The sequence below is a fragment of the Suricata suricatta genome, chromosome 4, assembly GCF_006229205.1.
Source record: "Suricata suricatta isolate VVHF042 chromosome 4, meerkat_22Aug2017_6uvM2_HiC, whole genome shotgun sequence".
NCBI lineage: Eukaryota > Metazoa > Chordata > Mammalia > Carnivora > Herpestidae > Suricata > Suricata suricatta.
In genome coordinates, this window is record NC_043703.1 from 51,305,859 (window position 1) to 51,319,614 (window position 13,756).

The 13,756-nt window shown below is 38.6% G+C and overlaps 1 protein-coding gene across 2 annotated transcripts in view; it reads left to right on the plus strand.

Moving 5' to 3' along the window:
• Positions 1-13,756, plus strand: part of DGKH (diacylglycerol kinase eta) — an 89,022-nt gene that overhangs the window by 59,682 nt on the left and 15,584 nt on the right. For both annotated transcript variants that reach the window (XM_029936676.1, XM_029936675.1), the window contains exons 17-23: positions 2,853-2,970; positions 3,872-3,982; positions 4,120-4,216; positions 6,988-7,095; positions 9,292-9,405; positions 9,632-9,766; positions 10,641-10,804. In XM_029936676.1, the coding sequence (XP_029792536.1) occupies positions 2,853-2,970; positions 3,872-3,982; positions 4,120-4,216; positions 6,988-7,095; positions 9,292-9,405; positions 9,632-9,766; positions 10,641-10,804 (847 nt within the window). The remainder of the gene's footprint in view (positions 1-2,852; positions 2,971-3,871; positions 3,983-4,119; positions 4,217-6,987; positions 7,096-9,291; positions 9,406-9,631; positions 9,767-10,640; positions 10,805-13,756) is intronic.

Genomic DNA, 13,756 nt, shown 5'->3' on the forward strand with positions numbered 1-13,756 from the left:
TTTCTCTCTCTCTCTCTCTCTCAAAAAAAATAATAATATAATTATTTAAAAAGTTAAAACAAAAAAAGCTATCCCTAAGTCCTGGGCTCACCTGACTGAGTCATTCTCCTTTTCTAATGGTTCACTGTAAGCCCTCATCTTTGGCCTTTAATGGTCTTCAAAGAAATTCATTTTACATTTTGCTCAGCTTTTCAGTTTGCCCTCAAAATAAGGAGGGGTAGTTGGTCTGATGAACTAATAATCTGCCATCATCAAAATGGTTCATTGATTTTTTAGTTTTTGCAAATTCTGGGTGATTATGGTGTTCCATGAAACTTTCTCCTCTCATAAATCAAAAAGGATGAACAAAAAGGAAAAACGAAAGAAGACAATCTATAGGATAAAAGAAAATATTCGTAAATAGCGTATGTGATAAGGGACTAATATTCAAAGTATAGAAAGAGCTCTTAAAATACAACAATTAAAAGACAAATACCTTAGCTTAAAAATGGGCAAAGGATCTGACTTGACACTTTGGCAGAAAGATACACAAGTGGCCAATAAGCACATGAAAAGATGCTCGTTATCGTTAATCATCAAAGTAATGCAAACCCAACCACAATGAGATACCACTTCACTTTACTGGGATGGCTATGATCAAAAAAGGCAGATAATAACAAATATTGGCAAGGACATGGAAAAGCTGGACCGTTTATACTTTGCTGGTTAGCATAGGAAACGGTGCAATCATTTTGAAAAACAGGCAGTTCCTCAAAGTATTAAACAGAGTTAACATATAACTCAGAAACCCACTACTAGTTGTAGACCTATAAGAAGTGAAAATACATGTCTGCACAAAAACTTGTACATGACTATTTATAGCAACATTATTCATAATAGCCAAATAGAAGAAACAAACCAAATAATCATCAGTTGATGAATGGAGAGACAAAATGTACAATATCCATGCAGCCGACTATTTTTCAGCCATTAAAAAGAACAAAACTCGGGGGTACTTGGTGGCTCAGTCAGTGGAGTGTGCGACTCTTCCTCGGGGTTGTGGGTTTGAGCCCCCACTGGGTGTAGGAATTACTTAAAAATAAAATCCTTTAAAAAAGAACCAAGCCCTGATACATGCTACAACATGAAAACCTCTGACAATGTTATGTCCAGTGAAAGAAGCCTGACACAAAAAGCCACATATCATACAATTACATTTATATAAAATGTCCAGAGTAGTCATGTCCAGAGAGAATGGAGGTTAGTGGCTTCCAGGGTCTGAGGATGTGGGGAATGGAGGGCAAGGAAAGTGACCACCAACAGGTATGGGGTGTTTTTGTAGAGTAATAAAAAATGCTCTAAAAAATGGTAGTGATCATTGCACAACTTTGTGTATATACTACAAACAACCAAATTAAACACTTACTTAAAAAGTGAATTTTATCGTACGTGAATTATATCTCAATGAACTATTAAAATAGATAAATTCAGAACATGTTTGGTTCTGGAAAGACCTCCATGTCTAGAGGTTATATCTCTATTCAAACCTGGAACCATGGGATGACCTTTCTGGCTAAAGCTGCAAATTTGGCTGACCATAAAACATTTTGGAAAATATGATCCTCTTCTGTGGGGCAGCTGGAGTTGGATTCTTCACCTCTCCAACTGTGCTTTTTTTCTCACCAGAATGGTGATTTCTTCATTTATTTACTTATTTAGACATAAAAGAAACTGTCATAACTAAGCATGCTATAGCATATTCAAAACTATGAAATTAAATGACCAAATAAAATTCAGCTTGATTATTGGATAACCAGCTAAACTTTGTAGCTGAAACAATGAATACTTCTCTTCTAAGAAGAACATACTGTTAAGGAAAGGAATGTTTGCTAAAGAAAGGACTTTTTTCCTAATTTCCTAGTGTTTCTCTATTCCATGACTTATTTTCTTCACTATTTTTTCCTTTTTGTTTGTTTGTTCGCTCATGCCCTTATTATTTTGTCTTCTTTGCAGAGTTTAATGCTTTTAGCCTCAGTATTGGTGTGGGTAGATCATAAAATTGATTATCTTTGAATATCGTAACTAAGTAGAATGCTAACTACTGTTGAAACAAATTTGAAGTTTTACATATTTAGAAGTAAGATAAATGCTTCATTTTTTTACATTGAATACTTTATTCTTCTAAAGTTCATAAATACCTGTGTTTAATATTTTTATACTTACTGTTGTTACCAACAGTTTTCACCTGGTATATCTGTTAATATTTTTTTTTAAGTTTATTTTTGAGAAAGAGAGACAGAGTGCAAGCAGGGAAGAGGCAGAGAGGGAGACACAGAATCGGAAGCAGGCTCCAGGCTCTGAGCTGTCAGCACAGCACAATGTGGGCTCATACTCACGAACCGCAAGATCATGACCTGAGCCAAAGTCGACACTTAAACGACTGAGCCACCCAGGCGCCCCATCTGTTAATATTTTTAATTGAACATTATTATCTATGCTTTGAGAGCATGGAAGTGGTAACGCCATGACATTCTTGGTAATTCAGACTTTATGGTAAATTTCTTACAGACTTACCACCTTATTTGCTATAACATAGGTAATATTTACTTGTTGGTGTTATAGAATCACTCGAATCGTAAATGAGAAACTGTCAGTTATCTGAGTCATCATCAGCTGCATTTCTTATGACATTTTAAAATTCTAATTGTAATTGTCAATGTCTTTAGTTTTGAACAATGAGAAGAGCAGACACTAAAAATCATGCTTTGGGGGCAAGGTATCTGAGATTAAGCCTGAAAATAGGGCACTCACTGGCTCTTTCTGTGTCTTTTTTCTTAACATGTGACCCTGTATGTATTTATTTTTCTGGCCAGGTTTAAGAGCAGGATTAGCTGCCTCGATTGCTGGGAGTTCTATTATCAACAAAATGTTACTGGCAAATATTGATCCTTTTGGTGCAACGCCTTTTATCGACCCAGATCCAGATTCCGTGTAAGAAAATACTTTTGTAAATATCTCATTTTGGCTTTTCTTGTTTCTACTTTATATGAATGGTAACATTGTCAATGCATTACAAGAAACATTGTTCCCCACACTAAAAGGGTCATCAGAAAGTTTCAAGAGATGATAAGTTTCAAGAGATGAGTACATTGATGCATTTGAAACAGTGGTTTTCAGGATCTGTTCTTGAGGTAGGTCCCATCCAGCCCATTTACCTGTGGCAAAATGAGGCACACCTGTATTCACTTTTCCCCGGAATATTGTATTATTTATTTCAGGAAGCATCTATCCCACATTAATCTCTTCCCTTCCTAAAAGTACAGGTTTTTGTCTGGTTTGGTTTGGGTTTTATTTTGGGTTTTTTTTTGGTTTGTTTGTTTGTTTGGCAGTTCAATATGAACTTTTACTTCCATATTTAATTTTGCTCTTGTTATATCCCATTTCTCTAATGACACTCCTCAAAGACATCAGCATATTTTTTAATTTAAATTCATATTATTTAATGTATAAGTTTGTCCATCGATAAGAGTACAATGGAGAGGACTTTCTGATGATCAAGAAAGGCACCTGACTGCCAGCTCCGCCCACTTGCGTATGTAGTGAAAGGTTTACGTTGGAAGTAAAAGAACCAAGGTTTTTCACAAGAATAGAAAAACATTACTTTGATTCTGTCTCTGCTTTGCCCACAGTCCCTTTTACCACATGTACCAAAAATTACACATATGTGCTGGGTTTATACACATGGCAAATACACAGGAAATAATTCCTGCTCAGCTTTCCTCTCTTCTGTAAGGAACGGAAGCTTAACTGGTTTTAAGCGCTGTGTTGTGTGCCAGTTGTAATTGTTCTGCACCTGAAATTGACTTTTATATACTTTTCCATATTATCACAGAGATGGATATTCAGAAAAATGTGTCATGAACAATTACTTTGGGATTGGATTAGATGCAAAAATTTCATTAGAATTTAATAACAAGAGAGAGGAACATCCTGAAAAATGCAGGTAATTTTGGCTAATAGTAATGTTATTACAGGAAGGCAATTTCACTTTAATTTCATTTATTACCACTTTTGCTCACTCTACCTTTAAAGAGCGAATAAATAATAGCTATTGAATTGTCTACCAATATTTCTTTTCAGGAGCCGAACTAAAAATTTGATGTGGTATGGAGTCCTTGGAACCCGGGAGTTATTACAGAGGTCGTACAAGAATTTAGAACAGAGGGTTCAACTTGAGGTAAGTTCATCTTGAAGTAAAGAGATTTCAGGTTATCTTACTTAGAAAAATATTTAATTTGGGGAGCTCCTTTGGCCTCAATTCTCTTCGAGTGTTTAAACACTCAATGGAAGTGATTACCAGCTCTATACTAAGGAATAGACACTGGATATGAACAACACATTTAATTATCATTATCATTAGCTCCTGAAATTTAGATGCTATGTGGAGTGAGGGTGCCCTGTGAGAAGGTGCAGCTATGGGAGTGTATTCATGGGAGAGCACTGGTAACAGAGTCTCACAGATTTTCTCACTTAAGTTTACACATTTTGACCTGATTCTGTAATGGCCTGATATTTAACAAATCCCTGAGAAAGATATTTATAGTAAAATAGACTCTTTTCATTCAAATGTATATTTGTTCCAATTATATCTCATAATAGTAAACTAAAAAGAGATTTTGAGCATTCAGATTTTTCAGTAGTTTTAACTAATTTAAATAGGAAATTAAGGACAGCAAAAGTTATTTAATCCTCTCCAAGAAGAGGAAAAAGTAGGTTAGCGACATGGCTCTGAAAAGCCTACTAACTAATGTGAATTTTATTTTCTTTCACACGTGGTCCGGGATTCACAGTTTACGCCCATATGCGTGTCCTTCCTATCTTGTGTCGTCTTATAACCTGGTGTTTTAAGTTAAGTTAAGGCCTACATACAAAAATGTCTGCAGATCTGAAGTCTACAGCTTACTGGATTAAAGAGAGCACTTATTATTTTAGATGGTATCTTAATACCGGAATGAGCCCTGGCTCATTCTTTATCAACTAAATGTTTTCGTAACGATAAAGCTGTGACACCTTCCACACTAGAGCCCGAGCACAAGATGCACTAGTTTGATTTATCACCGCTTATGAAATTAAGATGGATGTTACTGGCGCTTTTTCCATTTCCTTTAAGCCGGTGATATGGTTTAAACGGCTTGTTCTAAAGCACACAGGGGCGCCTGGGTGGCTCAGTCGGTTAAGCCTCCGACTTCGGCTCAGGTCAGATCTCACGTTCGTGGGTTCGAGCCCCGCATCAGGCTCTGTGCTGACAGCTAGCTCAGAGCCTGGAGCCTGTTTCCGGATCTGTGTCTCCTTCTCTCTCTGCCCCTCCGCCTCTCATGCTCTGCCTCTCTCTGTATCAAAAATAAATAAAACATTAAAAAAAATAAATAAATAAAGCACACAGAGATACCTGTTCGATTTATTGGATTCAGAAAAAGTTCCTTATTCTACTAAATACGTAATGTCTGTTCATTTTAAGAAATACACAGCTGAGCAATAGCTGTGTGCCATGATTGGCCCTGAGTGCTGGGATAGAGTACAGACCTTTGAATGTGTTTTTGTGAAAAAGAAAAGAAAGTGTAAAAAAAAAATACCTAGAAGGTGTAATCAAGCATACAATATTCTAAGTTATTGAAAATGGTTGAAAATGGATTGGAATTGGATTTTCTTTTTTTTTTTAATGTTTTTATTTATTTTTGAGAGAGAGAGAGACAGCATGAGCAGGGGAGGGTCAGAGAGAGAGGGAAACACAGGATTTGAAAACAGGCTTCAGGCTCTGAGCTAGCTGTCAGCACAGAGCCCGACACGGGGCTCGAACCCACGAACTGTGAGATCATGACCTGAGCCGAAGCCAGACGCTCAGCCAACTGAGCCACCCAGGCGCCCCTGGAATTGGATTTTCATTTGTTCTAAAGACTGGAGATGATTTTGATTGGGTATCAAAATGAAAGTTTTATAAAGCTATATTAATTAGTTTTTATTGAAAGAATTACTTAATGAGAATATAGCACCTATTTAAGTATGACATCTGCAAGCTCTTCTGTTTTAGGATGAAGGATTGAGAATTTACTTACATGTCATGTATAATAACTCACCAGCCATATGATACCTGTTGCCTATGTAAGGGGTAATTTAGTTCTCATTTTTGTGATTAATTAAAAGGCAGAGTAAGTAGAAGGTACTTCCTGACATGCATGGTTTTTCTCTCCTTGGTTTGGGTCCTGGCTACTTGAGAAACTCAGCTTGAGTTTTGGCCACAGCCACCAGTTAGTGACAGAGGGCCGGCCCAGTGCCAGTGGTTCAGCAGGGGCGAAATGAGGTGGCGAGGACCAAGAAGCCCTTGCTCAACTTTCCGTTATTTTATTTATTTTTTTAGTGGTGTTTTGTTTTGGTTTGGTTTTTGGTTGGGTTTTTTTTTTTTTTTTTTTTTTTTTGAGAGAGAGGCAGTGTGAGCAGGGGAGGGTCAGAGAGAGAGGAAGATACAGAATCCAAAGACAGGCCCCAGGCTCTGCGCTGTCAGCACAGAACCCGATGTGGAACCCGAACCTATGAACCGTGAGATCATGACTTGAGCCGAAGTTGGACGCTCAACCGAGTGAGCCACTCAGGGGCCCCTCAACTTACTTTTGAAAGGATGCTTATAATAAGCACAAAGATGACCATAATACAAGTAAAAATATAAGTGACTTGGAAAAAAACTCAAGAAAAGTACTGCCTGATTTGGGCAGAAAGAAGAGGTTTATATTTTTAAGTTTCTTTTTCTGTAACCTTACCAAAAGGTATAATTCACACCTTAAATTTTTTTTAGTTAAAAATATAAGATAAAAGTAACGTGTAGGGAGATATTTACAGGAGAGCAAACATTACCAGCGCACTTCCCTTTCTCATCCTTTGTCTTTGGCATTCTAGTGGCTTCCCAACTAGTGGTTTTGCTCTTCTTATCTAACTTCTAAGCTTTTTACCTTACAGTGTGATGGGCAGTACATTCCTCTCCCCAGTCTGCAAGGAATAGCAGTGTTGAACATTCCCAGCTATGCCGGAGGCACTAACTTTTGGGGCGGAACTAAAGAAGATGATGTAAGTACTTCCTTGCGCCTTCTAGATGCTACCCTGCCCACGTTCCTTGGCACGTGGGGCCTTCATCCATCTCCAAAGCCAACAAAGGCAGCTTGAGTCTCACACTGCAGCGTTCTGATCTTCCCCACTGCCCTTCTCTTCCACTCTTAATGACTTTGGGGATTCCACTGAGCTCACTTCATTGTCCTGGGTGATCTCCCCTTCTCAAGGTACCCTCTGTAATCACATCTGCAAAGGCAGTTTGGCCACGTAAAGTAACATTCACTAGTTCCGCAGACTAGAATGTGGACATTTTGGGGGTAGAAAGGGAGATGTTATTCTGCCTGCCAAAATACCTTTCTGTACTTTTAACTTTCTACATTTATGTGTCTATTATTTTTATTTTTAATAATGTTAAGAGGGTTCATTTGGCAGTCAACATTTAGGTCTATATTTGTAATCTTTTTAGACTTTCCTGTCAAAAAAGAAAAAATGCAACTTAACGATGTAACACATAATAATGTAAACAATGTAACAATTTAAAGGGAATGTTACATCTTAAAGGGAAGAAATCAATGAGATAAAGGTAAACAAAGCTAATGACACCTCCTAAATAATCAGTGTTCTGGGAGTTCCACATTCATTACAGACAAGCACAATTTTTATCTAAATTTTATCAATGAAGAAACGGACATAAACTTTACACAGGAAAGAGCAGAGACAGGATTTAAAACCACACAGTCTGCTAGCAAAATGATAAGAAATCGGGGTGCCTGGGTGGCTCAGTTAGTTAGGCGTCTGACTTCAGCTCAGATGATGATCTCGTGGTTTGTGAGTTCAAGCTCCATGTCGGGGTCTGTGCTCCCAGCTCGAAGCCTGGAGCCTGCTTCGGTTTCTATCTCCCCTCCTTCTTTCTCTCTCTGCCCCTCCCCCCACTCATGCTCTGTCTCTGTCTCTTAGAAATAAATATTGAAAAAAAATTTTTAATGATAAGAGATCATCAATGTTTGCAAATTCATGTCCTGATATTTTCAGTGTAAGTTTTAATTTAGATACTGTTTTATGCTGAATAATTTTTTTTAGAGGCTCAATTGTTTATCACATAATCAAAGAGAGAATAAAGGGGACAAAGTAAGACAGCCAGAATTGTTTGATTAAATTGATTTTGTGGGGATGCCTTTAACATCAAAATAAAGTAAGCCTGCATCATTTTTACCCTCTGGGGTGTCTGTTGCCATCATCTCAACTGCCCTAAAAAGTTGTTGGATTAGGATATAAAGCACATTATACATATTGCTTGTAACACATTGAAGGATTTCCCTTAGAACACACCAAGTAAGGGGCGCCTGGGTGGCTCAGTACGCTAAGTGTCCAACTTCGGCTCAGGTCATGATCTCATGGTTCCTGGGTTTGAGCCCCACGTCAGGCTCTGTGCTGACAGCTAGCTCAGAGCCTGGAGCCTGCTTCAGATTCTGTGTCTCCCTCTCTCTGACTCTCCCCTGCACATGCTGTCTCTCTCTGTCTCTCAAAAATAAATAAAAAAACATAAAAAAATTTTTTAATAAAAAAATAACATACCAAGTGAACTGGGTATTTTATGTTTCCTGAAATTACTTGCATCATTTTATCAAGATATCTGAGTTATGTGTGAACAGATATTTGATACATTTTATGCCCAGATGGATTATTTACATTTTTTAATGTTTATTTTATTTTTGAGAGAGAAAAAAAAACAGAGCATGAGCAGGGAAAGGGCAGAGTAAGAGAGAGACATATAATCCAAAGCAGGCTTCAGTCTCAGAGCTGTCAGCACTGAACCTGATGCAGGACTTGAACCCACAAACTGCGAGATCATGTCTTGAGCCAAAGTCAGACCCTCAACCGACTGAGCCACCCCGGTGCCTCCAAGATGCATTATTTAGAATAGAATAGTTCACTGGTTCAAAGAGTGCTTTATGAAGGGCATGAACATTTTACCCATGTGGGTTTTAAACTTTTTTTAAGTTTGTTTACATTAAGTCATCTTCAGTGGATGGGGTTTGTTTCGGGGGGGGGTGCTTAACTATCATTTCCTAATGACATTTACTTACTTTTCTGTTTACTGGTTTCATAGGGTTTTTTTTTACTATGTATATTGCAGAATTCACACTGCTGATGTGCCGCTTCATCGAAACCGTAACCTCATCAGGGGAAATATAATACAGTTTTTCCTTTCAGATCTTTGCTGCACCATCATTTGATGACAAGATCCTGGAAGTCGTTGCAATATTTGATAGCGTGCAAATGGCAGTTTCAAGGGTCATTAAACTGCAGCATCACCGAATAGCCCAGGTTTGTTTCTCTGATCAAACGTGACCTCCCTCCTTGGGCCACTGGGGAAGCTGTTCTGAATGACCCCTCCTCTGTCGGTCCATCTGTAAAATACAAACCTTCTTGTCACGTCAGTCGTTACTGTGCCGTGGTAAACGGAGAAATACTCATTCCGCTCCACGGGATGGACTCAAAGTCCAGCTTGGATGCAGACTGTCAGTTCTCAGTATGATTTGTTTTATTTCAGTGCCGTACAGTAAAGATCACTATATTTGGTGATGAGGGGGTCCCGGTGCAGGTAGACGGCGAAGCGTGGGTCCAGCCTCCAGGGATCATCAAAATTGTGCACAAAAACAGAGCTCAGATGCTAACCAGGGACAGGGTATGTAAAGAGCATTCTTCTGGATTTTTACTGAGCCTTTTGAAAAATCAATTGTTATGAGAAATAGAAACCACAGAAAAATACTTAAATGGTCTCTTAAATCTGACAGGTCACTGTAGTTTTAAATATGAACATTTAGTTTTTTAAAAAGTTAATAGACTATATTTTTATTGTTTCTTTTAGGTTTACAGAGAAATTGATCAGAAAATACTGAGAATTCTAATTCTATTCCCGCCTACCTCCTTCCTTCACTGATATATAGTCCCTTATTATTAACATCCTCTGTATCAGTGTGGTACATTCATTACAGTTGATGAGCCGATACTGATAATTATTAATTAAACTTCATAGTTTACTCTTCATTTTGTACGTTTTATGGTTTTCGATGAATCTGTAACTACTTATATCCACCATCACAGTATCATAGCGGATAGTTTCACTCTCCTAAAAATTCCTTGTCATCCATCACTCCCTCCCTCACCTCAGCCCTTGGCAACCAGCTACCGCTTTACCATCTCCACAGTTTTGCCTTTTCCAGAATACGTGTTTTAATTAAGGTCACACACCCATAACGGATAAGACTGCCAATACCCATCTTCTCCATTGTGCATTTAAAGATTGGAGCATAAATTGAAGCCGTCTTTTTAAAAACTGTTCAGTGACACATTCAGTGTCATCGATCACATTACTTACTTGTTATGATAACACTGGAAAACGTTAAGATATCTTTTTGTATCTTATGATTTCTTTAACGAGGCTTTAGATTAGGAAGACAGTAACAGTTTCAAAGTCACTCATGTAACATCTAAATACACACTTATTTGGGTCTCAGAGCTTCAAACTGACAGTCCCTTGCAATACTGATTTTAAATAGGCTTTTGAAAGCACTCTAAAATCTTGGGAAGATAAACAGAAGGGCGATTCCGGTAAACCAGTTCTTCGAACCCATTTGTACGTCCAGCACGCCGCTGACCTGGCCACAGAGGAGGTGTCCCAGATGCAGCTGTGCTCCCGGGCCGCAGAGGAGCTCATCACCAGGTAGGGTGGGCCGCTGGCCACAGGCCGCGAGAACGCTAGCCTTGGCTAGGTTTGTTTTCTAGTTCTGACACCTAATTTCAGTTTTTCGGGGTGTGGGAGGTATCCGAACGAGATGCATTTACTCTCCTTCCTCATTTGCTCCCTCGTTCATGCCTTAGTAAGGGTGCCCCCCCTTCATTAGACCCACTCCCTGTACACACAGGTGCACACCCTGTGTTCTACGTCGACCAGACCTTGGACTTGCTGAACCCCAGTGGGGAGCTTGCCTATGGTACCCTACCACACAATGCTCTTTCTGTTATTATTTGTTTCCGCAGTTTTACACTATCTTTACACTATACTACTTACTGATATGTTATCTTAGAGTTATTAATTAAATGCTTATGGAATGTAGGAGGAGATAGAAACATTCACCCTACTTGCAAGCACATTTGGGGGTGTGTGAGTGGGAAGAATAAGAGAATCAGTTTCCAAAAGACGTAGCCAGAGATTGGAAGACAACACAGAACTTTAGTAGACAGAAAGGGAAGAGATCTAAAAAAAAACCAAAACCACAAGTTCCATGAATGTAAAACAGAAAAACAGATATAAATCACTATAAGCAGGAATAAACTTCAGTGGGAGAAGTGAGGTAGGCAACCAAGGACAAGTTTCTTATCACCTCTTCATCTAAATCTTCTCCACTAAATGGGGCTGAGAAGGGCTAATGTTCCAGGTCCTTGTGAAGGGGCAGTGAGGCCAGCCGGGTCTTCGCACATCGCGTCCGGCCTATTTCATGTTCTGGTAGTGGTAGCTGTTATGTTCTTCCCACATTTCATCTGGTCACCGATAAAAACGTTGAAAAAGAAAATAAGGAAAACAAAGCTCTTTAAATATTTGTTAGAAACCTAGAATATAGTAGAAGTTGGAGATAAAAAAAGATATGCACTCCTCCCTACTGCTGGACACCAACATTCAGAAACAGAATAAAGTACAAGTGCAGGATACTAAGTAGCTTAGCAACAAGGTCAAGGAAAATGAGTGGTCGGATGTATGCACAGAACTGCTTTGCTGTACCTCCCACATTCTTATCCACAGGGAGGCTAGTTTTAGGGTACTACATACAACTTCTGTGGACTCCACTTTACAGTGGGGTTGTTTTTCCTTTTCCAGGATTGGTGAGGGATAAGTGACAAAATCACTTATATACACAAGGTATACATGTGATAATTTGGTATATGTATACATTGTAAAATAATTACCATAATCAAACTAATTAACATATGATGGGAAACAATATGGTGGTTTTTCAAAAAAATTAAAAACAGCTACAGCATTTTCTTGAAACCAACATATACTTCCTATATTATCTCCCTTAAAACCAAATATACTTCCTATATTAACTTCCTGTTAACTAATCAAATAACCTTATCAAAAAAGGGGAAGTGAAGCTTGGCCAGACTTGCTTTTGGTCAACCTTGTTTGGCCCCCTCATATATTTATTTGCCTGTTTAATTTTGCAAAAGATGAAAATCAGGCTCACTCATCTATTTTCAAAACTTACTCATTTAATATTCAGCAAGTAATTTTGAGTCTCTGCCGCATGCCAACCTCCATATTAAACCCTGGGGATAACAAGATGGCTGTGTGGTGGTCCCTTTTCTTAATTTTCTGGCAGGGTAGTAGGGAAAAGTTTCACCAAAGGACTCACAGGACTCACAGTGAGCTGCTGTGGATGAGCAGAGGAGGCCACAAAGGTAAGGGAGGGCTGCCTGGAAGAAGTGATCTCTCAGCCATGTCTTGGGTGGAGAGTCAGAGAAGGAGCATTCTAAACATGGCTACGGCAGAGGCGCAGAGGAGTGTGAATGCACAGTATTTTCAGGGAGTCTCAGGGAACTGGGGTGGCACGGCATATGTAGGAGATGGGAAATGTGGATGGAGGGGTGAAGAAGAGCCAAGTGTTTATCAGAATGTTTCTGGAAGCAATGTGGAGCATTGTCAGCAAGACAGCAAAGCAAGGGCAGGGTCAGCACTCTGGGAATGGTCCTGATAGGAAATAGTAGATTGAGTAATAAAGATGGACTGAAGAGAAACTGAAGGTAGATTAAGATCTAAAATTGCTAAATGGCCTGAATTATGAGGCAGGACGACCCTAAGTTTCTACAGAATGGCTGGATGGATTACAGAACCTTTCAGGGAACCATAGGATTCAGAAGGAAAAGGAGATTTGAGAGAGAAAAGGACAGGGTCCATGTTCGACTTACAGAATTTAAACTACATTAGAAATGTCTAGGAGGAGATTTAGTAGGCAGTCGAAGTATTCATCTGAAATTGATTTGCCTCTTTTCCTTTTTTTGAAAATGAGAGTAATTTTACCCACCTCTATATTCTGATAAATAACCTTTCTTCATGATTTCTTAAGACTATTGGTAGCAATACTGAGATGATATTTGCAAATTCCTTTGTGGCTTGGATATCAATTGTGTGATCTTTAAGATTTAAACTTTTTTCCTTTAGTTTTGATTCAACTATCCAGGACTAGCCTGGACTCTTGTGTGAAGACCATCATCTCCTTGAAGATGTCAGAAACAGATAGAATTTGAACAGTTTTGCTTTCTTGCTTATCTGCAAACTTTACATCATTTTCTAGCAATTGGTGCAACTTTTCCTCCTTTCTCTTGTTTGGCCTTACTGCCCTCTAGGATCATGTCTGTTCAGGACATTCTTGAAGGTTTAGATTCTAGAGGACTGTGGCACAGCAGGCTTTGCAGCTGATGGAAATAGATTCAAATCCTGACTCTCTTACTTAATTAGCTTTGTATGCATACTGAAGCTCTCCAAGCCTCAAGGTCTTCATCTATAAAGTAGAGAAAATTCATCACAGCTACCTTTTAAGTTATGAATATTAAATTAGATAATGTGTGTAAAGAGTTTAAGAAATAGATGATAAATGGCAATCTTCTTCCCTTAATC